At 43.5% G+C, this 24,254-nt stretch overlaps 1 protein-coding gene and 1 long non-coding RNA gene across 3 annotated transcripts in view; one reads left to right on the top strand and one right to left on the bottom strand.

The window, feature by feature from the left end:
* The first annotated feature begins 316 nt into the window (after nt 1-316).
* Nucleotides 317-1,277, top strand: LOC310873494. The gene is made up of 3 exons (XR_014570495.1): nt 317-359; nt 884-1,005; nt 1,107-1,277. It is a non-coding gene; the product is annotated as an uncharacterized lncRNA (long non-coding RNA).
* Nucleotides 1,278-9,751: 8,474 nt separating this feature from the next.
* Nucleotides 9,752-24,254, bottom strand: part of neurl1b (neuralized E3 ubiquitin protein ligase 1B) — a 30,122-nt gene continuing 15,619 nt past the window's right edge. For both annotated transcript variants that reach the window (XM_083785890.1, XM_083785891.1), the window contains exons 5-9: nt 19,872-19,993; nt 18,738-19,202; nt 18,300-18,516; nt 14,636-14,770; nt 9,752-12,727 (exon numbers count right to left, since the gene is read on the bottom strand). In XM_083785890.1, coding sequence (XP_083642016.1) covers nt 12,483-12,727; nt 14,636-14,770; nt 18,300-18,516; nt 18,738-19,202; nt 19,872-19,993 — 1,184 coding nt within the window. In that variant the 3' untranslated portion in view covers nt 9,752-12,482. The remainder of the gene's footprint in view (nt 12,728-14,635; nt 14,771-18,299; nt 18,517-18,737; nt 19,203-19,871; nt 19,994-24,254) is intronic.

Here is a 24,254-nt window from a genome sequence, read left to right as displayed (position 1 = left end):
ATTATAAAAGAGGCCACACCTGATCGCTACTTGCCAGTCACTCACAACACAACAGAGAGCAGAGCAGACATGTGGAACTTTACCAGGCTCACTCTTGCACTAGGACTCCTGTGCTTAATTGGTAAGTTTGGATATACAAAAAATATCGTACAATGTAAGCCTATAGGGCATAGCATAGAGATTTACAAATATATTTATATGTTTTATTATCCTTTTGACAGATAAATGCACAAATATACCATCTACTGTATGAATAACATGCCATCAGTAATAGGCTTGTAATACAAGAAAAATCTTCAACATTTCTCTTCTCTTTATTAGTTTTGGCACAAGACGAAACCTCTGGTGATGGCACAATGGTGAGTTAGAAATGTATCAGTCATATAATGCAGAGGTTCCCAAAGTGGGGTCCGGGGGACCCCAGGGGTCCTTGAGGCAGTTCCAGGGGGTCCCGAGCTAAATGAGTAGTTTGAAACCAAATGGACCCTTATGGGTCTGTAACTCAGAGAGTGTACAAATGGAACCAAATGGACCCTAATGGGTCCATTTGGTTCCAATGGGGGTCCAAATGGACCGGTTCCATTTGTACACTCACAGAGATAGAAACGCCATTAAATTGGGGTCCGTATCCTATTGCATGTCAAACTGAGGGTCCTTGAAATTAAACAGGTTGAGAATCACTGCTAGAGCCGTAAAATCTTCTCTTATTATAGGGGTCTCTGGCATATCTTTTCAAATTGGGGTCCGCGGGCTAATTGGTGTCAATTTGGGGGTCCTTGACATGAAAATGTTTGGGAACCACTGATATGACAGCAGCTGTCTCCTTGTTAACCTTCATACTTTGTTGTTGGAATATAATAATGTGTCTCAATTTTTTCGATAGCCCGACTGCGAACTATATGTACGTGTAGGTCCAGCTTACGCGTGTCCGCGTAACCGGGACGATGTGTGTGGAATGGACGGGATCGTATATTCAAACGAATGTATGCTGTGTTCTGCGAACAGGTAGGCCTGCGTTTGTTTTTGTTTTTTTGTGCATGACGTGTCATGTTTCTCGTCTGTGCTGCTGCTCATGGTTAATGTTTCGCTTTCATTATTTTCCACAGTGAAAGGGCGGCCCAGATCCTGATCAAGCATAAAGGGGCATGCTAGACGACGAATCCATGCCAGACAGAAGTTGATATTCTTGTTCAACTCAACACTTGGTTTTGAAAAGCAGAGAGATGTTTGTGTGTAACTCTGAAGGAGGAAAATAAATGTGATTTTCACAAACTAAATAGAGTTGTATATCCCAGCAAACTAAACCAGCAATATTGACTTTATACACACACACACACACACACACACACACACACACACACACACACACACACACACACACACACACACACACACACACACAAGAAATGTCTTGAACACAAACAATAGTGGATGCGCAAACTTGAGAAAACTCTACAACAAGTGCTTCAGATACAGATCACGGGTACAGAAAGCATCGCCTTCTCCATATATGGCGACTGCCAATTATTGCAGACACTGAACAGAATTTTGCCGATGCCTTAGCTCTCGGCTTGGGCATGCCTGCAATCTGCAGGCCCCTCACGACTGATTTGTGGACATTACAGAAGCTTCCAAATATGAACACAAGTAGTTTACATCTGTAGCCAAGCTGTATAATAGCATCCTTAAGACGCTGGTACTTAAGCACCTTGGTAAGGAATGCCTCTTCCAGACTGTGGTCAAATGTACATGCCACTTCCAAAATGGGCACTTCTCTACTGTCCTCATCAACAACAACAATATCAACAACAATTAGCTGTGACATCTGAAAAAGCATCATTTTCATTATTGTGCATGAACATGGCAGTTGAAACACATGAGTGCTTATACATTTTGGCAGATGATGAAACATGAACTTATGTCCTTAGATAATAAGTCAACAATTCTGTCGTGCCGAGCAATGTACATTCCCTTATATACATAGCAGCCATTAAGAATATGTGACAGTGTTTCTGTAACTGGAGTGTGGTCATGGTGCAGACAATGAGGAGGAAACGTGTTAGGGTACCACAGAGAGAGATTAAAATAGATGCCTAATTGGCCACTACAATTCATTGGATCGATGCGTCTCCAACGTAGGGATAAGTCAAGTGTCAAAGTCAAGCGGAACTTGTGCGGAAGGCACACTGCGTGTGTCGCTGCCACTCAAGTGACTACTGGCCAATCACAGCACGTCTTTTCTGGGACTTATCAATTCAATCCAAGGGAGCTTATTTATTAGCATAAGAAAACAAACATTTACATTTACATTGCCTCTGATTGGCCTACCGAACGCCCCCTTCCGTGATCGGTCTCATGCTTCCGCAGTTATTCGCAAGGAATCTCGGGAAAGCTTGCCTCATCTCGAGAAGCACACGCCCCAGAGCCGAAGGTCAGTGTTCTCATAGACATATTACCGGGGAGGGGAGGAGGGGGGGCGGGCGCTCAGATCAGTGAACCAATAGGATCTACCGGCTGTTTTCGCCTGCACCCGCCCCTCTAGACCAGAAATCACACAGGCTACATATACTCAACATGTTACAGATTACAGTGTATCATACTGTTATCTGTAACCTGTCACAAGTCACTACCCTCAACATCAGAAACAATACAACACACAGTAGAATCACATACGCCTTCAATTCCAGAGTCAAGATGTCATTGAGTGAAAATAGACACAGCTTGAATTGCATTTTTTTTTAAATAGCACCAATGCAGCATATTACAAAGCAGCAGCTCTGCAAAGAAATAAAAAGGTATGAGAGCGAGCGAGCGAGAGAGAGAGAGAGAGAGAGAGAGAGACATACTAACTATAGGCTACTGTTCCCTGTTTACTCACATTCAGCAGTAGATATACAGCACAACACACACACACTGTCACACCTGGCGGCCCAGGGGTCACATGCGGCCCCCACCTTCACTTAATGTGGCCCTCAGGTTAATATCAACTGGCTGCCCGGGGGACACATGCAGCACCCACCTTCACTTAATGTGGCCCTCAGGTTAATATCAACTGGCTGCCCGGGGGACACATGCAGCACCCACCTTCACTTAATGTGGCCCTCAGGTTAATATCAACTGGCTGCCCGGGGGACACATGCAGCACCCACCTTCACTTAATGTGGCCCTCAGGTTAATATCAACTGGCTGCCCGGGGGACACATGCAGCCCCCACCTTCACTTAATGTGGCCCTCAGGTTAATATCAACTGGCTGCCCGGGGGACACATGCAGCCCCCACCTTCACTTAATGTGGCCCTCAGGTTAATATCAACTGGCGGCCCGGGGGCCACATGCAGCCCCCACCTTCACTTAATGTGGCCCTCAGGTTAATATCAACTGGCGGCCCGGGGGCCACATGCAGCCCCCACCTTCACTTAATGCGGCCCACAGGTTAATATCGGAATACTGATATATTATTGAATTCAGCTGTTAAGATTCCAAACATGCAAACATGACCGCTATAATTACCCACCCCTGCACTGGAGATTCAGTGATTCACACAAGCCTTCAAATTCCAGAGCTAGAAAGAGTCACTGAACATTTTGCACCTGTGGGTCCCAGCAGCCAGTCTCAATCACTTTGGTTGATAAACACACAGCATAAACGAAAATTTAAAAAATTATAAAAAATCCAAGGGCAGCCCCAGTCAAATATTATACTGTAGGCCTGCTACAACACAAGCAGCAGCAGCAGCAGCAGCAGCATAACATTAACATAAAAGTAAAAAGGTTCTTACTTTGAGCAGTCTTCTATACTTGACTTCTTCAGTTGTGTTATGTTCAATCTTTTCCTAGTTTCCTTTTGACCACATGAACCTATGGCATCTCTAATATCCTGGGGTGAGCATTCAGTGAAAACATTGCATCACTGAGCTGATAAGATATGTTATTTATGTTCCATAATATGTCTCCTATGCTGAGACACGCAAACAACACTGTGTATTGATTTAGCCTATAGGCTACAACAAGTTACACTAAACTATAAGCGCGCGCGCACCCACACTGCTAGTGCTAAGTAGCTAACTGTTAGTAGCTCACTCACCTAAAGAATAAACTCACAATACAGTTGATGAATTAACCTAACTTCTATTTCTCTTTCACTGTCACAACATGCATGTTTCCCCTTATGACAAGCACTAGTGGGAACTCTACTCAACTCAAAAAACTTCCATCGTGGTGTTTGCTGTAACGTTACATTAGTAAATTGTTTATTTCTCTTTTACATCCAATTCTAACGAGCTTGCATATGTGTCAAACAAACAACTGCTGGTTGTCTGTCTCGCGCAGGTGTGTGTGTCACAGTGTGTGTGTGTGTGTGTGTGTGTGTGTGTGTGGCGGTGCATGGGGGAGGGGCGGGACAACAAGGAGGATTTAAAGAGCCGTGCCCAGCTGCTGCTTCTGAGACTTTTAGGGCGCGTTCGGAACTAGCGCACTGAGCGCACTGAGGGCACTGTGCAATGCATACTAATAGGCGAGTGCGCTCCCGGTGCGCATTTCTGAACGCACCCATAAACTCGTTTACCGGAGCATTCAGAAGATTTGTGTAAAAAAAGAAAGAAAAAAAAATCTGAATAAAATAACCAATACTTTCAAGATATACGTTTTTTAATGTTTAAAAATATCTGATGTACAAGATCGCAGTGACATGCTGTGTGAGCTTGTATATTTGCTATTTTTTATATTATAGCAAATGTAAAAATTAGGGGTTAAAATGATTGTGACGCTGCCTGTATGTATTAACAAATTTGGCCGGGGAGCCCCTTCACCAACTTTTATCCTTGTTTCTATATTATTCTATATATTTATATTTTAAATCCAGTATTATCTTGTGTAGGCCTATAAGCTCCTATATGCCACCAAAATGTGGAACGCCCTACCAACAGTCATTACGACATGTGAATCCCTTGAATCCTTCAAAACCGCTCTCAAAGGGCACCTACGGCTGCAATTCGAAACTGGCCCCCGTAAAATCTGAATCCCTCCACCCCCCTTTTCCCTCACTGTTTATTTTCCCTTTTTTACCTCCATTATGATGAATTCCTGTTCTGTTCTTTGACTATCTTGAAGTGTCTATTTGTACGTCTCTAAATGTTTTGAAGAATTGAACATGGTGGACCCTCTTGTAAACAAGTGTAGGCCTAATGCTTAATAGGGTCGTCCACTCACAGTTAACAGTCTTTGTATTGAGTTCGTGCTTGAAATGTATACTGTAATTCTGCAAACTGTTAATAAATATTTTAATCAATCAAGCTATTGTACTGCTGTTGTTGTGTCTTGTGTAACATGGAGCACCAACATTTCACTGCTTGTAGCTGTATGAGTGAGTGATACATAAACCCTCTTCTCTTCCTTCTTAAGTTCAAGTTTCTTGTTCTACAGTCTGAGAAAGGGATGGTGAACAGTTCGTGAACTCGGACGACTGTACCGGGTTACGTTACGTCATCTTTTGACATTCGTGGGCTTATACAACCTTCGTGAAAAAGAGTACAGCCTATTTTCTCTTCACCAACATTCCCAAGATACCATGCAGCCAGATAGTCTTCCAGTCAGCACTTTTTAAATCAGAACAACAGATACTGTAGCCTAGTTTTTTTGACATACTTTGAATACATCATGTTGAGAGTGTTTGAGGTAGGAATCCAGGTTTCCTATGGCCTTCTTCACTTGTACTTTATTTGTCAATCCGTTGAGTTAAAATCCATGTCCCAAATCTTTGGCATATTTCTAATTATTCTGATCCGAGATTAAACCAACCAATGTGAGGATAATTAAACTCACAACAGAGCAGTTCCTGCTCCCTAAAGCCAAATTGAAAATAGCTGATCTTCAAGCTCAAAAGGCACTGCTTCCGCGACCCGTTTTAAGCTTGTAGATTACAGGTTATTTTTGGCACTAGTATGATATGGAGCATTATAAGTCCCAACGTACATGGGACACAAATGAGGAGAATAGAATCAGGTTTGGTCACACTAGAAAATAAATAATCTAGTAGCTGGGGGCCTGGGGCTACTCTTTGTCTGATTATTTTGTCAAGGATTTGACAGTCACGGTGTCACCAGATGAGTGTGTATAGTGCATGTGTAGTTTATTTTGTTGTATAGTCTGAGAAACTGTTTCTGGGTCCTTGAGGGAATTCCATTCATTCAGTTACAATTTAGGAATTGGAAAGAAATAAAAGGCATACATGTAAAATATAAAAGTCACAGCTAATAAACAACAACAAATTAAAGCAACTTTCTAAAAAACAATGACATATTGTGGTGACCTGTTTGGCCACCAGAGTTCTAAAACATCTCACGGGTACCAGAGTGCTTAACCCATTTTGGGCGGGAACCCCTTTTGGTGTTTTAAACATTATGTTATAATTTAGCTAATGAAAAATAGCAGATCTACAAGCTCATAGTGCGCCACCGAGTGGCGCGCTACGAGCTTGTAGGTCTGCTATTTTTGAAAAATTGTGAAAATATTTATTTCAGAAAACTGGAGGATTTAGAAGATTTCTTTTAAATGTCGAGGTCAGGCCTCAGTGAGGGTATTCCATGGTGGTAGGAACATAGAAGCTAAATAAAATGCTGATTTAAGAGCGAACCTTAATTGGATCCCCTGCTAAATCTGTTTAACAACTTTACTCCTTTATACAGTACATCGTTGAAAATAGTTGATCTGAGCGTGTAGATCTGCAATTAAAAAGGTTGAAGACCTTTTAGACATTTTAACATTCTAGTCTTGTCCCTGGCACAAACTATTTTTAGACGGGGGTCGGCAGCCAATATATTAATTTGGGGGTCATTGACATGAAAGAATGTTGAGAACCAGAACCAATGATGTAGGCTTTCCCAAATAAATGCTTCACTTGTGGGTCAAATAAAGGTCAAAGGTCAGCGTCACAATCCAAGCCAACATACAAACAAAGAACAGATGGGTGGATTCTCACTAAACGTACAGTATATTGGGGGAACACAGAAGAGATGATTAACTTTGGGGTCAGAAAAGGGGGTCAGCGTTGCATAACTCTCGAATACTGTATCTCAGTACATATTGTCGCTGACCGTTGACAATTTGCGAGATCTGCTGTCTGGTTTGTTTCACAGGGAGACTTAAGATTTCTCTTTTGGGTCTCCAGCTAAGGAGTTTGAGGACCACTGATGTATATAAGTGACATGGTGTAAGTGAGAACGTGGCTGGAAAGGTGCAACAGGTCAAACCTCATGAACACTTTCCCTGCGGTGATGAAACGGTCGTGTTCCAAGATCTCCCTGCCGACTTTACACTAAGCTTTGAAGAGCCACTGTGCGGACTTGATAGTTGCTTGTCATGAAAATCCACTTTAAAACGGTGTAATCGCTTGTCGTAGTATTCAAAAATATTCCAAAGTGGCGATCACAACAACAGAGCGGAGGAGGAAAAGCGCCCGCACCGCACCACCACCGCAATTGTAATGCATTGGGCCTCAATTTCCCATAAGTTAGGCTGGACAGGTGCAATGGGTCAAACCTCATTTAGTTAGAACATGGCTGGACACGTGCAATGGGTCAAACCTCATTTAGTTAGAACATGGCTGGACAGGTGCAATGGGTCAAACCTCATTTAGTTAGAACATGGCTGGACACGTGCAATGGGTCAAACCTCATTAAGTTAGAACATGGCTGGACAGGGGCAATGGGTCAAACCTCATTTAGTTAGAACATGGCTGGACACGTGCAATGGGTCAAACCTCATTTAGTTAGAACATGGCTGGACACGTGCAATGGGTCAAACCTCATTAAGTTAGAACATGGCTGGACAGGGGCAATGGGTCAAACCTCATTTAGTTAGAACATGGCTGGACACGTGCAATGGGTCAAACCTCATTAAGTTAGAACATGGCTGGACAGGGGCAATGGGTCAAACCTCATTTAGTTAGAACATGGCTGGACAGGGGCAATGGGTCAAACCTCATTAAGTTAGAACATGGCTGGACAGGGGCAATGGGTCAAACCTCATTTAGTTAGAACATGGCTGGACACGTGCAATGGGTCAAACCTCATTAAGTTAGAACATGGCTGGACACGTGCAATGGGTCAAACCTCATTTAGTTAGAACATGGCTGGACAGGGGCAATGGGTCAAACCTCATTTAGTTAGAACATGGCTGGACACGTGCAATGGGTCAAACCTCATTAAGTTAGAACATGGCTGGACAGGGGCAATGGGTCAAACCTCATTTAGTTAGAACATGGCTGGACACGTGCAATGGGTCAAACCTCATTTAGTTAGAACATGGCTGGACACGTGCAATGGGTCAAACCTCATTAAGTTAGAACATGGCTGGACAGGGGCAATGGGTCAAACCTCATTAAGTTAGAACATGGCTGGACAGGGGCAATGGGTCAAACCTCATTTAGTTAGAACATGGCTGGACAGGGGCAATGGGTCAAACCTCATTTAGTTAGAACATGGCTGGACACGTGCAATGGGTCAAACCTCATTAAGTTAGAACATTGGCTGGACAGGGGCAATGGGTCAAACCTCATTTAGTTAGAACATGGCTGGACACGTGCAATGGGTCAAACCTCATTAAGTTAGAACATGGCTGGACAGGGGCAATGGGTCAAACCTCATTTAGTTAGAACATGGCTGGACAGGTGCAATGGGTCAAACCTCATTTAGTTAGAACATGGCTGGACACGTGCAATGGGTCAAACCTCATTAAGTTAGAACATGGCTGGACAGGGGCAATGGGTCAAACCTCATTTAGTTAGAACATGGCTGGACACGTGCAATGGGTCAAACCTCATTAAGTTAGAACATGGCTGGACAGGGGCAATGGGTCAAACCTCATTAAGTTAGAACATGGCTGGACAGGGGCAATGGGTCAAACCTCATTTAGTTAGAACATGGCTGGACACGTGCAATGGGTCAAACCTCATTTAGTTAGAACATGGCAACGGGTCAAACCTCATTTTGCACCAGGTTTGTTGGTCAGTCAAAATCAAATGTCCCTCTGCACCAGTGGTTAGGGCTGTCACGATTACACTATTATGTTGAAGATTAATTGTCACACAAATAATTGCGATTAACAATTTAATTGCGTTTCTGGCTTTGGAAATTATTATGAATAGAAATTGCATTTGTGTTTTATCCAAGATTAAAAAAAGTGTACAGGGCAGATATGACCATTAACTGAAATGTACCAGAAATAGCTGATCTGTAGCTTACAATCATCTGATCTGATGCATGCTGTGGTTATCGATGTGTAGGTTTTCTCCTCGTATGTACTGTAGCCTGTATACAAATGATGAATGCTACAGAATACTATGATCTATGATGGTAAAGTTTCACAAGCAGTGTAATTGATCATGGGTGAGAGAAGAATAAATGGTATCGTCCATCCTGCTGTTTCTCTCTCTCTCTGTGTGTGTGTGTGTGTGTGTGTGTGTGTGTGCGTGCGCGCATGCGTGCATCTAAATAATGATTCTAACTGCAGCGAGTCAGTAATCCTGTGTAGAAGTACAGTATATATACAGTTGCAAATTACCTCTCCAATGTTCTGCAACAGTTTGCGTTGCAAATCTTTGGCGTGGACTGGGCTTCAGAGGAAGACTTGGATGAAACATGGTTTTCAGCTGCTGAAAGCATCTCCCCTTTCTAAAGATCATTACATTTATAAGTTAATGCTCTTTGTTATTTTACAGTCATATTACTGGGTGTTGTTATGGAAAACAATGTCACATTAGAATTCAACACACTCTTTTAATATTGTTTCATGTGCAACAATAACAGAATCTTCTATTATATGTCTCTAACTTTCCAACAAAAAAGAAAACTTGCCACTGAGCGTATTAGTTGCCACACAATTGCATCTGTTCACTTACAAATACATTTATCCACGACTTTGCATAAGTTCTGCTTTTAATTATTGACATCTGTGTGCTTTGACCCACAACAAACCTCTCAGCACTGTACGTTACAAAATATGGCTAGCATTGTCCTCTGAGTGACTGTCTTGTTGGACACAAATACACCCAAACATTATCTAAAGACAGCTGGTTCTCAACGTCCAGCGCTCCACAAGAAACACTGGACCAGCAACTCAGAGAGTGTACAAATGGAACCAAGTCCATTTGGACCCTATGGCGGTCCCCGGTAGGGATGGAGCTTGAAACCTGAGCTTGGGCTTATCGAGCTTGTTATCGAGAATAGCAGCCCATGACGTCATATTTAAACAATCAAGACAAGAGGCGATCAAGAAATGAATCTAATCACCCATGCTGGCATAAACATGTCGGTCAAAAAAGTGTATTGATACCTGCCAACCAGCGCTGCCCGGGTAAACAGGTGTTACAAAAGTACTGTATTTGAAAGCCCTAGTAAAATGTAGTACAAGTGATATTTTTTGGTTAAATAAATATGCATTTTCTGTTTATAAAGAGCTGAAAAGTCATGGAGATTTTATCACAATTATTACAGTACTATTCATAATATAGCCATTTAACACTTATAGCACATTAATGAACGGTCAATTTAATGATAGGCAAACATGTTTGTACCTTTTATCATTTTCATTTAATTTTAGATGGAGACAGCAAGATACAAGTTCAGAATTTGTCGTCTCACGTCTTTCCACACAATATTAGAAAACAATCAATAGGGGCTCGATAAAAGCTTGGATCAATAAGCAGGATCGATAAGGTGCTCATTATCAATAAACATTAACGAGCTCCATCCAACCCCTGGCATTGAGAAACAGTGATGTATAAGGCACTAGGACTCATTTGCCGACCACGAGAGTCAGCATATTCTGCTGCTGAAGCATAGAGAGATCTGGGACAAATCGAGCGTGAGTATTCACCTCCTCTCCCCAAAAATAAACATATTTACATCGGACATTACGAGAGAATGCATAGAAAACCATAAGGAAAATTAGAACAACATGTCCCACAAACCCTGCCCCCTGCGTATAAAAAACATAGCTGTACTGTATTTGTAGGCAGACTACAGTAAGTACTGTAATGATACTGTAATGCCTCAATTATGCTCCGTCGTAGGACGGCATCACATGCCAAAAAGAAGATCTACAAGCTTGTAGATTGGCCTTTTTCAGCGCAGAAAACAAGTCTCAATGCTTATTCCAGCTCTCATGAGCCTATTAGTACATTAGGCTCATTCTGGTTGCTGCGTTTCACATAATCATGAGTTCAACTCTGTTGGTTTCACAGAGTCCAAAAATTCAGCAGCAACAACAACAAAAAAATCCAAATATGCTAATCCTGTAGGCACGACTACTGCATATTCTTGAGGGTGGATGATTGTGGGTTAGAATCCCAGTCCAACCTGGCCTGAGAAGGGTGGAGCAGGTGGCTATCCGGGCGTCCGTGCATGAAGTTCAAACCCTGTTTGTGACCGCTCACCCTCTGCTAATAGGTCCGGTCCGGGATGACGTCCCGCTTGCATTTTGTTCCTGCTGACTGAGGGACCGGTGAAAATGTTCAATTCTCACCTTTGTTTTCCAGGTTAATGGCATCGCATTACTGGCAATTTATTTTCATTATGAAGGTTGTTACTTTATCATTATGTCGGAACTAACAGACATCTGTAGGATACAGCAGTGGTTCTCAAAGTGGGGTCCGGGAACTTCCAGGGGTCCTTGAGGGGGTTCCCTGAAGGTCCTCGGCTAAATTAGTTGATATATTATCCAGATCAGTTGAAACACTTTAACCATATACATATGATACATACTATCAATCTGTCAATCCTTTCCGTGTCCGGGCCGGGTGAGCTACTGAGCTTCCCCGTGTTGAGTCAAATTAAGCCGCACTCCTAGTGGTGCCCTTCCGTCAATTCCTTTCAGTTTCAGCTTGGCAACCATACGAACAAGCTCAGTGGCCTTGTGGTTAGAGTGTCCGCCCTGAGACTGGGAGGTCGGGGTTCGATCCCCGACCGGGTCATACCAAAGACTCTCAAAAATGGGTACAGTACAGTACTTTCCACCATTATCTCACAGGGTCTGCATGTTGTTCTCTCTCCCAGTGCCTCCCTGCTTGGCACTCAGCATCAAGGGTTGGACTGGGGTCCCTGTGACATACTAGCGTCATGTCCAGGGGGTGTACTTGTACATCAAGCTGCCTCACGCTACAGGAACAGGAGATAGGCTCCTGCCCTATGGGCCTCATGGTTCGGCAAGGCTTACTTACTTACTTACTTAGCAACCATACTCCCCCTGGAACCAAAGACTGGTTTCCCGGCATTTTGAAAATAGCTCAAAACTTGTAGATCGGCTATTTTCAAACAAAATGTTTTAAAAAATTGAAAGAGTTTGAGCAAAATAATGTTTTTTAGGGGTTCTTGACATGAAAAGGTTAGAATTGAACATTTCCGTCGGCTTTGCCCTCCGCTGGAAATATTAACGCAGCGGAGGACCTCGTCATCCCAGAGCCACGGCGGGAAGGAATGGACGGACGGGTTCACGGCCGGTACGTCTTGATGACGTCCTTGATGGGTCTCCTGCAGATGGGGCAGCAGGCGTTGATCTGTCTCTTGAGCTTCAGGCCGCAGTCGTTGCACAGACACATGTGACCGCACGTGTAGATGACCGTGTCCACGTCCTGGTCGAAGCACACCGTGCACTCTCCGCTCTTCCCAGCAGGGGGCAGCTCTGAGGCAGAGGGCAGAGTGGCGGGCGCGCACAGAGGGGAGCTGGGAGCCGTCACTACACAGAGGGAGAGAACAACATACAGACCCTGTGAGGCAATGGTGGAAACTGGAAAGTAACAGAGTACATGTTGTCAAGTGCTGTATTTGAGTACAATTTTGAGGTACTTTTGCTGTATTACCCAAGTATGTCCATTTTTCCATGCTTTTTTACACTTCTACTCCACTACATCTCAGAGGCAGATATTGTACTTTTTACGCCACTACAAATATTTGAGTTACTTAAGTTACTACTTTAGTTACTTTACACATTAATCAACGTATGTAACTTAGATAGCATTTTATATACATACCACTATATAGTACATTTTTATGTATATGATGTAATTACCATGTTCTTGCTTACTGTAAATCGCTCTGGATTAAGAGCGTCTGCTAAATGCCTAAATTGTAAATTGTTATTACTGTATATTACTGTATAAAACATACATCACTTCGGCTTTGGCTATTCAAAAATAGCCAATCTACAAGCGCACAACGTGTTCCAATGTGACATTTTGAAAACTATATGAAAGGGTTAATGGGACATTCCGCATAATTAGTACTTTTACTTTGGTTTCGTAAGCGCCAATACTTTATTTTACTGAAGTTAGCAACTTTATACAGGCCTTTCACTTGTAACAGAGTATGTCTACATTACGGTATTGCTACTGTAGTTACATCATCAGTATTAATTGAGAAACACTTCCGCCCTGACAACAAACCTGTGCCTTTGTTCAGATTGCTTGTAGCGCTCCTCAGGCCACACAGTACTCGCATAGAAGCGATTATCAGAGCACACTGCCATCAACAATACACATGTCAACGGTATTGGGCAACGTGTCTGATAGCTGTTATTGTTGTGTAGGCGAGCAGACCTGTCGTCGGCTGTTTTTTTGGATGCAACCAAACAACACAAACCGCATTTCAGACGGCCGTGGCTTCACCCGCATGCCTTTCCTGTCCTGCTGCAATGCTGCGCGTCACTCTGTGCATTATAGTACAGTGCATTTACTGTGTGCAATCACTCATCAGCTGAGGGGTGTGTATAGCAGCGGCCGTTTTTAACGGCTATAGTCAAACTTGAGCCGTTAATCTGTCGACATGGCTTTCAGAATGCGCTTTCAAGCGCAGCAATACTAAATGGCATCCCGACATTGACAAGTTCAAACTTGAATAGCAGTGTATACTTTTGTTTTTTCACTTGTTTCATCAGTCCAAATTCTCTTTTTAGAAACAGAAGGTTACACTAGGCCCATCTTCCTTTTTTAAATGAGATGGCAATGTCCGTGCTAAAAAACAGCACACACATAAGGACGTATACAAAAATAGGATAACCCGGTTTGTTTTACATGTATCATGTATATGACAGCAAGTTCCAGGTTCAAGAGCTCAGCTTTGCCGGTCAGAGTGCAGACGGAGCGGAAAAGAAGAGAAGTATTACTCCCATGTTCCGTTGGGGTCAGTGTGGTTAAAATTATTAATAATTGTGGCATAATTATGGTGAACAAGTGGTCTCACATTGACGCAAGTGTCACTGACACTTTGCATCTGCCAGGTGCCACAAGTTAAGCCAAATTAAGCAAAAATGCAGGAAACTTCGTTTAGTGCCAAGTGTTTTTGTCTTAACACATTAACTGCTAGGTATTAATTCATTCATATTCTTTTCCGGCCACTACCAGTGTTTTGCAGTGAAGAAGACCCTTATTTTGAAGACTCATGTGACCCGCAACGTGAATCGCATGTAAACAAATGCTGTGTAAAGTGGCAAGCGATCGTATTTCATTTCACCCCTGAACAGTGACACTAGGGTTCTTGGGGGTCCGTCTATGAACCACACACTCGTCGGTGTGTGTGTGTGTGTGTGTGTGTGTGTGTGTGTGTGTGTGTGTGTGTGTGTGTGTGTGTGTGTGTGTGCTGTACGTACCCAGTGAGGACTCAGAGGCTGAGGAGGAGGAGGACGAGGTGTTGACACTGAAGACCAGGTCACTGTCACTGTCGTCCTGACTGCTGCTCTGAGAGCCACTGGGGGAGGTGGGGGGAGGGGGGGACCCCAGGGTCCCTGGGGGAGAGGGGGGGGAGAGAGAGATAAAGCATGTCTTTATTGCAGGCACAAGGTCATCTAATACATACATACATAAATACATATATACATACAGTACACGCACGCACGCACGCACGCACGCACGCACGCACGCACGCACGCACGCACACACACACACACACACACACACACACACACACACACACACACACAGAATTAAAAAACAGTCCAAATGACAGAACAGTGACAGTTATAAATATAGGCTTTTAACTTGGCAATATGTCTCCTAAGTCCTAAGGCTAGAGGAGGATCTAGGGCAGCTCTTCACAGGGTTACTTATGCTGACAATGATGCTATTCATTCACAGACTCATCCAAGCGACACATGAATCTGAGATGCATTAAGTTCATAACAGAAGAACAGCTTGAAAAGTATTGCCTCTTGCAGACATTTCACTCGCACTGCATCATCTACAGTATCTAGGGCCTTTTGAGTAAAATTCATACAGCATCATTATAGGTTTCTGGAAACTTGCTTTTCCGTAGCTTGACCACAAGTGGGCAGTGTAGAGTGGTGCAAAGTAAGCTCTAAATAGAGTGATCTTAATACATACTCACTCATACTCTTACTTCGAGACACACACACACACACACACACACACACACACACACACACACACACACACACACACACACACACACACACACACACACACAACTATACAGGTGAGGATTTTAATTTCTTCTAAATGTCATTTTTTTTACATTAAGCCGAAAATAGGCGATCTACAAGCTCACAACGTACAGCCATAAATTCAACCCCAACGTGACATTTGAATCCTTGAATACTTCAGAAGGCTTTCGATTGGTTGATTGAGTCCTTCATTAATCCAAACTCTAAGCAGCAGGGACGTGCAGTAAAACACTTGGGCTAAAAGGATAACACAAAAGGTCGTCCTATATAGTGAAGGCTTCTTATTTTTGATTTGAGAGTATTAAAGGGATAGTTCACCCACCTTTTTTATTTTACGGCATGGGACTGTAACAGCAAATTAAATTAACCTATTAAACCGGAAAAGCATCTGCATCAGCTTTTGAAAAATCTTGAAAGTGTTTGAATTTCTTTTTAATATTCTTGCATTATTTATTTCCGCGGCCAAATACAAATACAAATACATACAATTTGGGGTTTCCTTGGCACAAACGCGTTTGAGAACTACCGCTTTAGAAGGCATCTGTAGAACGGGCCTCGGGTCTTAGTGGGTTAAATGAGACGGGGAGCAGCGGGACTAATAAAGTTGTGTGTGAGAGAACAGTGGGATGATGATGGGTCGGAGCACAGGTCACACAACCCCACAAAAAAACCACAAGCTGGGAGTCCATGGACATGATTCACTACACAGCAGCATTCCTTTATGTCTGGGAAAAAATGAAATGTAATTGGCAGCGCTCTTAAAACCCCAGACAAGACAGATAACGATTGAGGAATGTGACCTTTTTTTTCTCCTCCCCTGTTCAGTTTTATGCCTGGGAGAGAGGGGGGGGGGATTTCAAACATTCATTCTTTGAGAATTTAATTATGCCACACGGAAGGACACTGTATAACAATTACAAGGGTGATATAGCAGAAGTAGCAAAAACAGCCGATCTACAACGCCCGGATGGCTGTTGTAGCCGCCTGAGGCACGTAGGCTGCTGACAACATGTCACGGGTTCGACTACCGATACCGACGACCTTTGCTGCGTGTCACCCCCCCACCCACAGCCCCCCCTCCCCCAATCTCTCTCTCCCCTTTCCTGTCGGTCTACTAATTAATTAACTACTTAATTTGAGTGCTTAAGTGTCTTTGCGTCTTTTGTCAAGTCAAGATGAAATGACAAATGGCCTTCATGGCCCGTTCAGATCAAAAATCCCTCATATTGTGCACCGATTTAACAATTATGCCCAAAACATTTACGAAGACTTCTTTGCATTCCTAGTGCAGTATATGAAAACCCAATGGTGTGGGAGGCCTCGCAGCCTTCTGGGAATGAATGGGAAGGTCGTTGGCTCACGGTTCAATCCCTGAGTGACTCCTCCAGGCGCTCTGTGTTGAAGTGTCCCTGAGATGAGACACTTCACCCCTAACTGCTCCCCGGGCGCTGCTCAAAATAGCAGTGGTGGAAGAAGTACTCACAATGTTTGCTTAAGTAAAAGTATCAATACTGCAATGTAGAAATACTAGTGCAGAATGTTTTAGCAAAAGCATAAAAGTACTAAAGTATTGGCATCAAAAGTACTCATTATACAGAATGTCCTATATTTCACGTTTTCAAATGTATAAAAATCTTTAGAATATACAGTAGCAGATCTACATACAAGCTCATAAGCGCCGCGATGCACAACAACAATGCATTTGCTTACAGTACATGCTGTACAATGAATTGCAATTTTACAGAGCTTTTCCAAAAGCTCAAATGCTTTACAATGGTTCATTCATTCATACATTCTACAGGTTTGAACCCACTGATTATATCATTATTACATTACCCATCCATCAATCTTCACCTTTTAATTGTAATTCTGCATATTTGTTATGCTACGCCCACTTCTCAACGTTCAAATAAAATTCCTCTCCACGTTATCTCCAGTCAGCCTCTCCTGTTTCACTCAGATACTGTCCAAATTCTGCTTGTTTCATCCTGATGCAAAATGGCTCTGTGCACACATTGTTTAGTTGGTGAACAGAGGTGCACAGACTTTCTTTCTTTCTTTCTTCCAGTACAGTGACAAAGATCACCCTTCCCGTTCGGTTTCCCTCCTTACCCCTGTGCCACCCGAGCACCTGATCTGTGTACTGTACCTTAGACTTAGAGCAGTGGTTCCCAAACAGTCGGTCGGGACCCATTTGCGTGAACACATTTTTATGGGTCCCTTTACTTTTTGTTTCCTACATTTTGTACAATGTGGCACGAAGCGACACATTGTGAGCTTGTAGATCTGCTATTTTCACTAGTTTGTACCGTCAAATTTCTCTTTTGGGTCACGGGGCTGAAACATTTGGGAACCACTGCCTTAGATAGCTAGTTCTACAGCTCACTGGTTCTCGAACCTCCCTCCATCCCTCCCAGTATCCTGAGCCTGTTGACGGTGCCGTGTGGCATGTTAGAACTTACCCAGTATCCTGAGTCTGTTGACGGTGCCGTGCGGCATGTTAGAACTTAACCAGTATCCTGAGTCTGTTGACGGTGCCGTGCGGCATGTTAGAACTTACCCAGTATCCTGAGTCTGTTGACGGTGCCGTGTGGCATGTTAGAACTTACCCAGTATCCTGAGTCTGTTGACGGTGCCGTGCAGCATGTTAGAACTTACCCAGTATCCTGAGTCTGTTGACGGTGCTGTGTGGCATGTTAGAACTTACCCAGTATCCTGAGCCTGTTGACGGTGCTGTGTGGCATGTTAGAACTTACCCAGTATCCTGAGTCTGTTGACGGTGCTGTGTGGCATGTTAGAACTTACCCAGTATCCTGAGTCTGTTGACGGTGCCGTGTGGCATGTTAGAACTTACCCAGTATCCTGAGCCTGTTGACGGTGCCGTGCAGCATGAAGAAGGGCCACAGTGGCTGCGAGGAGACGTCCACACAGAGCAGCCTGCCGCGGCCCGTCCCGTTCACCCCGTGGTGCACCTCCCCGTTGGGCAGCAGGCTGAAGGAGAGCACGTCTCCGGAGCAGGGCACGGGGAAGCCCCGGTACACCACCCAGTACTCCTTGCGGTCCAGCAGCACCTTCGGGTTGTAGGGTTGTCACACAATTATTACGTATTAATTGTCTAATCGTTTTGTCGTAATTGTCATGAATCGTGTCCACGCTGAAAAATGTCTGCCCTGTGCATTTTTTCATTACGTTCCAATTACCAACGCCAAAAACACAATTAAAATCATTATTCACAATTATCTGAGTGACAATTGATGGTCAACATAAATGTGCAATGGCGACAGGCCGATACCTCAGGGTCCGCCGGCAGCTCCCCGGCTGCGTGCAGGCCGGCCGGGTCGCACGACGTCAGGCCGAACAGCAGCGCGCCAAAGTACGGCATGTGGCCCGCGTGGCCCGCCTCCACGTACAGCGTCTCACCGGCGGCGCGCAGCGGCCGGTCGCCGAACACCAGCGTCCGCACGCTCTCCGCCGAGTGCACGCAGGCGGCCGCGCGGTCCGCCGACAGCACCACGTCCGAGCCGCGCACGGGGTGGAAGTGCAGGTCGTTGTCCAGCGGGGAGGGGGCGAGGGGGGGCCGTAGCGGGACCGGCGGCGGCGGGGCCCCTCCCCGGGGCCCGTTGTTGGAGCCCTGCAGCGGGGAGGAGGTGGAGGAGGTGACGGAGGAGGAGGAGGTGGTGGTGGTGGTGTTGGTGTTGGAGCAGCAGGGAATGAGCTGGCTGTTGAGCTGCATGGTGACAAGCTTGGCGACAGCGGCCTGGTTGGAGAAAAAAAAAGCTTGCAACGGTTATTCTAACTGATCTGATCGATTTAGATTTTTAATGAATAAAAATGGATTGAATAGACTTATGATTTAGTGAAATAAGTGATTAATGATCAATCCCTAATTTTGTGCATTTACGAGCTCACAATGCGTTGCTGTGCTCGTAGATCTGCGCTCATATGGTTAATCAATTTGTTGATATATCATTAAAAAAACATTCAAAACAAATGTGACCGTTTCTGACCAAGGCTAAGTCATTGCTTTTTTTGAATTTTAATTTTTTCATGTCATATGAAAGCAGGGAATCATACTGTAGCTTCAAATTGACATATTGGTTGTTCAGTTTTCAACCACCCGTTTTGGAGATATGGCTTATAAAGTAATGAGTTGAGAAAACAGGCTTGAAAGGTTCACTTCTGTGGTCTCTAACATTACACTTAGCTTTTATTTCACATGTAAATGTCAATTTCAGACTCTTACATTTAATGCTCTAGTAGTATGTGAAGAGTCTGCATGTGCTATTAACTCATTTTGGATAAAAAAGAAAACAAGTTTTTCTCCTTAGTCTTGCTGCAATGACTGTCTCTGTGTCACTGTCACAAATGCTTCTCCATTATTTGATTTGAACTAATTGAATACGTGCTAGTGGAATGGCTACTGCACCTGGTTGTTTTCCAGCTGGTTGTTGCTGTAGTTGGCAGAGTCATGGCTGCTCTGTGGCAGGTAGGCGCTGAGGCGGGCCGCGCTCAGACAACTGGACGCCACGTTCTCCGCAAAGCTGCTCTCTGTGGCATACAACACACACAACGTATTGGACAGAGCAGGGGGTTTCAACCCTTTTCTCATCAAGGTAAACATTCTTTTTGCCATTTGAGTCATGGACCATAATTTGGTGATATTTAGCCTTGCAGACCCAAAACTAAACCATTTTGTTATCGTTGGATAAGATTCCATGCTGTATTGATGTGGTACAGTACCTCAGGAGAGAGGACAGGCAAACGTCGATCAAAGTAACAATTATTTGACATTATCTTATTGTGTGGACTTGATGCAGATGTTTAACAATAATCTAACTCTTGAGAGCGAAAAATGAAGCCTGAGGGTTTCATTTTACGCTCTCAAGAGTTAAAGGTCTAATAAGGGTCCATCATTTAGCTGGGGACAACCTGGAACTTCCTCAAAGACCACTGGTGATCCCCGGACCACTGGTTGAAAACCACTGGGATAAAGCCTGACAGTTATACTATCGCACATTCATTGGAGAAAATTAAATATATATTGCGTGGTTATAGCTCAAAGTTCTGTAAAACCTGGCAGCCCGGTTCACAATCTTGCACTTAAGCCCCCCAGTGGAACCTAAATGAGTCTCTATATGTCCGTATATGGCAGTAGACATTATGTTGTAACCCTTGGTTTATACCTGCTTATAACCTCACTGACATGTAAGATGTCATGCCGACCTGAACTCAATGTGGCGTTTATAGACCGTGGATGGATCTTGCATATTACTTTTATTGGAGATTCACAGTCCTCAACTGGTAAGACTGCAGACCACTTCAAAAAGACTCTTTTCCTGCTTTTTCAGCCATTTGAAATATTTTGTTAAAAGATTACATTGAAAATATGCAAGGGACGCCAGGTTGAAAGTGGTTAATATCGAACTATGAAATAGTTTTGTCGACTCATTTGCAGTACGAGGATGGCTAAAATAATGCAACAAGCCAGTCCCTAATTGTTTATCCATGTCCCCATTTCACTGTAATGCCGTTGTGTTGGTGCCACTCGGGCAGACTAGAGACTTTGTACCTCCATATTAAAATGTACAAAAATTTTCTGCCAAAAGCAGCAACTGTATAGCCGATCTAAAGGCTCGCATCTTGTAGATTGGCTATTTTAGCTATTTTTGGAAAATATTTTGAAGTTAAAGTGTGCCAGCCAGTGGGCTTTCATAAAAATGGAATCAACGAAAAGTATTAACAAGAGCAAGAAAATGAGACAAGTAACGTTTTTTTGGACATGCCAGGTTTGCTCCCGACGGCGCCGTTTTGTTTCTCTCCCGTGTTTACCAAAACGTCTCATTTCATTACAATCCATAGTTATTGCTAATTCGGCCCATACATACGTTACAGGCTGATGTATACAAATGTGGCGGTAGAAACTCCTCTTGGCTGGCGATACGTTCTCTCATTACCATTTCCAGGAATGCCGGGGCCGTTGGTGTAAAGTAACTATGTACATTTACTCAAGTACTGTACAATTCTGAGGTGCTTTACTTGATATGAGCATTTTTGTCTCTTTATAGAGTACTCTACTGTACTTTTTACCCCTCGCCATTAAGCCCTATTTTATACTTTGTCTATTCGAAAATAGGAGTGGCAAAGCGACGCGTTGTGAGCTTGTATATCAGCTATTGTCTAAAGATTTGGAGACATTTCGAAAACTTTTACTCTAGTGAAATTGGCCGTTCATAAAGAGCACGTTTACTTTTGGTACTTTAAGCAACTTTTCATGCCTATACCGACTTTGACTTTGAGTCTTTCTACATTGTGATATTGATACTTTTACTTAAACAAACTATTTGCAGGGATGCTGCTGGAGTCGTGCTGGAGTGCAGTGTGTACTGGCCCCACACCAAAGCCCCCAAGATCAGACGCCATGACCAAACATGGACATGACTGCCTGTCAGACCCAACATAAACACACCCAGGAAGACACACAGCGAACGACAAGCGAGGGAGAGGGGTGGGTGGTTGGGGGGGGGGGGGGGGGAGAGAGACAGACAGACAGAGAGAGAGAGAGAGAGAGAGAGAGAGAGGGAGGTGGAAACAGATCGAGGAGACACAGAGAGGGAGGGAGGGACGGGGAGAGATATCAGAGCGCGGGAACGTCATGTGAGAGAGTCAATAGAGGAGGGAGGTAGAGAGGAGGTCTGTGGCTGATTGACCTCAATGCCTTCTATCTTCCTCCGTCCATGTTGTGTCTCCTAGACCAGTCTACAGGAATTATTGTAGACTAGTTGTTGTTTTCCTAGTCCACTGTTTCCTTTCAAGGACGCCCACTTCCGTATAGGGTGGTCACAATTATTACATAATTGTCTAATCGCAATTATTTTAGAAAGAAATCACAATTATTTTGTCATAATCGTCATGTTATCCATGTTCAATACTGTTGATACATTAAAAAAGGCTGATCTACATGCTTACAAATCATCACTTGGTGACGCATTGTAAGCATGTAGATAGTTATTTCCGCTATTTTCTAGTATAAAACTTGGTCATTTTACTGTTACTTGTCATAGCTGCCCTGTGCACGTTTCTGTCACATTTTAGATTTTAGCATTGGCTATTCCAAAATAGCAGATCTACAAGCTCACAGCTTGTTGTGCCACGCTGCCAGCTTGCACATCTGCTATTTTTGAACATAGCATTTTTTTTTATCTTGAAAGTGTGAGAAGTACTGATTTAGAAGGATTTGTAGAATCTGAATTTGAAGATTCTGTTTGGCTGGAGTAAAAATCTACAACAAGGTGTTATTTGGTACAACTGGGTGACAGAATTGAAAAGGATGAGTTTGTCTAATCTTTTTGCACATTTATGACTAAGTTGAGAAGCTCAGTGTCCTGAGAGAGAGAGAGAGAGAGAGAGAGAGAGAGAGAGAACATACAGCCCTGATTTTCCACTATGCACAAATATCTTCATCTGTTCTCATGTGGACTGTCTTGGCTCAGCTGCTCTCTCTCTTCCTCTCTCTCCCTCTCCCTCTCCCTCTCTCTCTCTCTCTCTCTCTCTCTCTCTCTCTCTCAGGACACTGAGCATCTCATTTTAGTCATAAATGTGCAAAAAGATGAGACAAAGGCAATCTTGTAGAAACAAGAGTGCCTTGGTCTCATCTTTTTCAATTCTGTCACCCAGTTGTACCAAAGAGCACCTTGTTGTAGATTTTTACTCCAGCCAAACAGATGCGCTCCTTCCTCTCTCTTTTCATTTTAGCCATAAATGTGTTCTGTGTTGATACTATAAAAGCATGCTCTTTGGGACACACTGGTGCAAGGCTACGATATGAACTACATCTTGTTGTTGGTAGTCGCTCAGAGATGGCATCTATACCTACTGTATATCTATGTTGAACGCGAGTGTTAATGAATAATAATGAATATAATTTTTATAGCGCTGTTGGTAGTCGCTCAGAGATGGCATCTATACCTATATCTATGTTGAACGCGAGTGTTAATGAATAATAATGAATAGAATTTTTATAGCGCTTTTCCAAGTGCTCGAAGCGCTTTACAATGGTTCATTCATTCATACATTGGGAGGTACATGTTACTGTGTTGAACTTGTCTTGATTTGGATTGAGGCCATGGAAGTGGAGTGGATCAGGATGCCGTGCAACAGAAATACTTTGTTACAAGCAAAAGTCCGGAATTCAAAATGTATACGCGAGTAAGTACAAAAGTATTGGCATCAAAATGTATACTTAAAGTACCAAAAGTAGAAAGAACTCACTATGCAGAATGTCCCATTTCAAGTTTTCAAATGTATACAAATGTTTAGAAAACGGCCGAGTCCAGTTTATGTACACTTACTTTTCAGGATTCGAATTCAAAAGCATCAAAAGAAGCAGATCAGCAAGCTCCAAATGTGGTGCGAAGCGTAAAGGGTTTTGTGTGACGCTGTTATAATAATAACAATAATAATAATTCGAACCGCCGACCCACGGATCATTGGACGACCTGCTCTACCTCCTGAGCCACAGCCGCCCTGATATGATCAAGTAGTTACGGAAATGTTAAAATATGGAGATACAAGGTTTCTGCTCTCAGTAAGGTTGTTTTTAAACCACTTATTAAAACATGATGATGGATGGCTGCACATTCCATGCACCAGCAGCCCCGCAAACTCTGAGCGTAAGATGGGGAACCAAATTGGACATAGGAAAACATAGTGTCTAGGTGGAGACCACGAACACTGAGGCAGCCTGCGGTGCCAGCGATAAAGAGTTGTGTCATGAGGGGCTCAAATGATAATAAAGACATTCTGATGGCCT

Source organism: Protomyctophum parallelum (genome assembly GCF_964188405.1).
Source record: "Protomyctophum parallelum genome assembly, chromosome: 16".
NCBI lineage: Eukaryota > Metazoa > Chordata > Actinopteri > Myctophiformes > Myctophidae > Protomyctophum > Protomyctophum parallelum.
The sequence above is the reverse complement of the archived record's forward strand: the minus strand, read 5'-3'. Positions and strand labels throughout refer to the sequence as shown.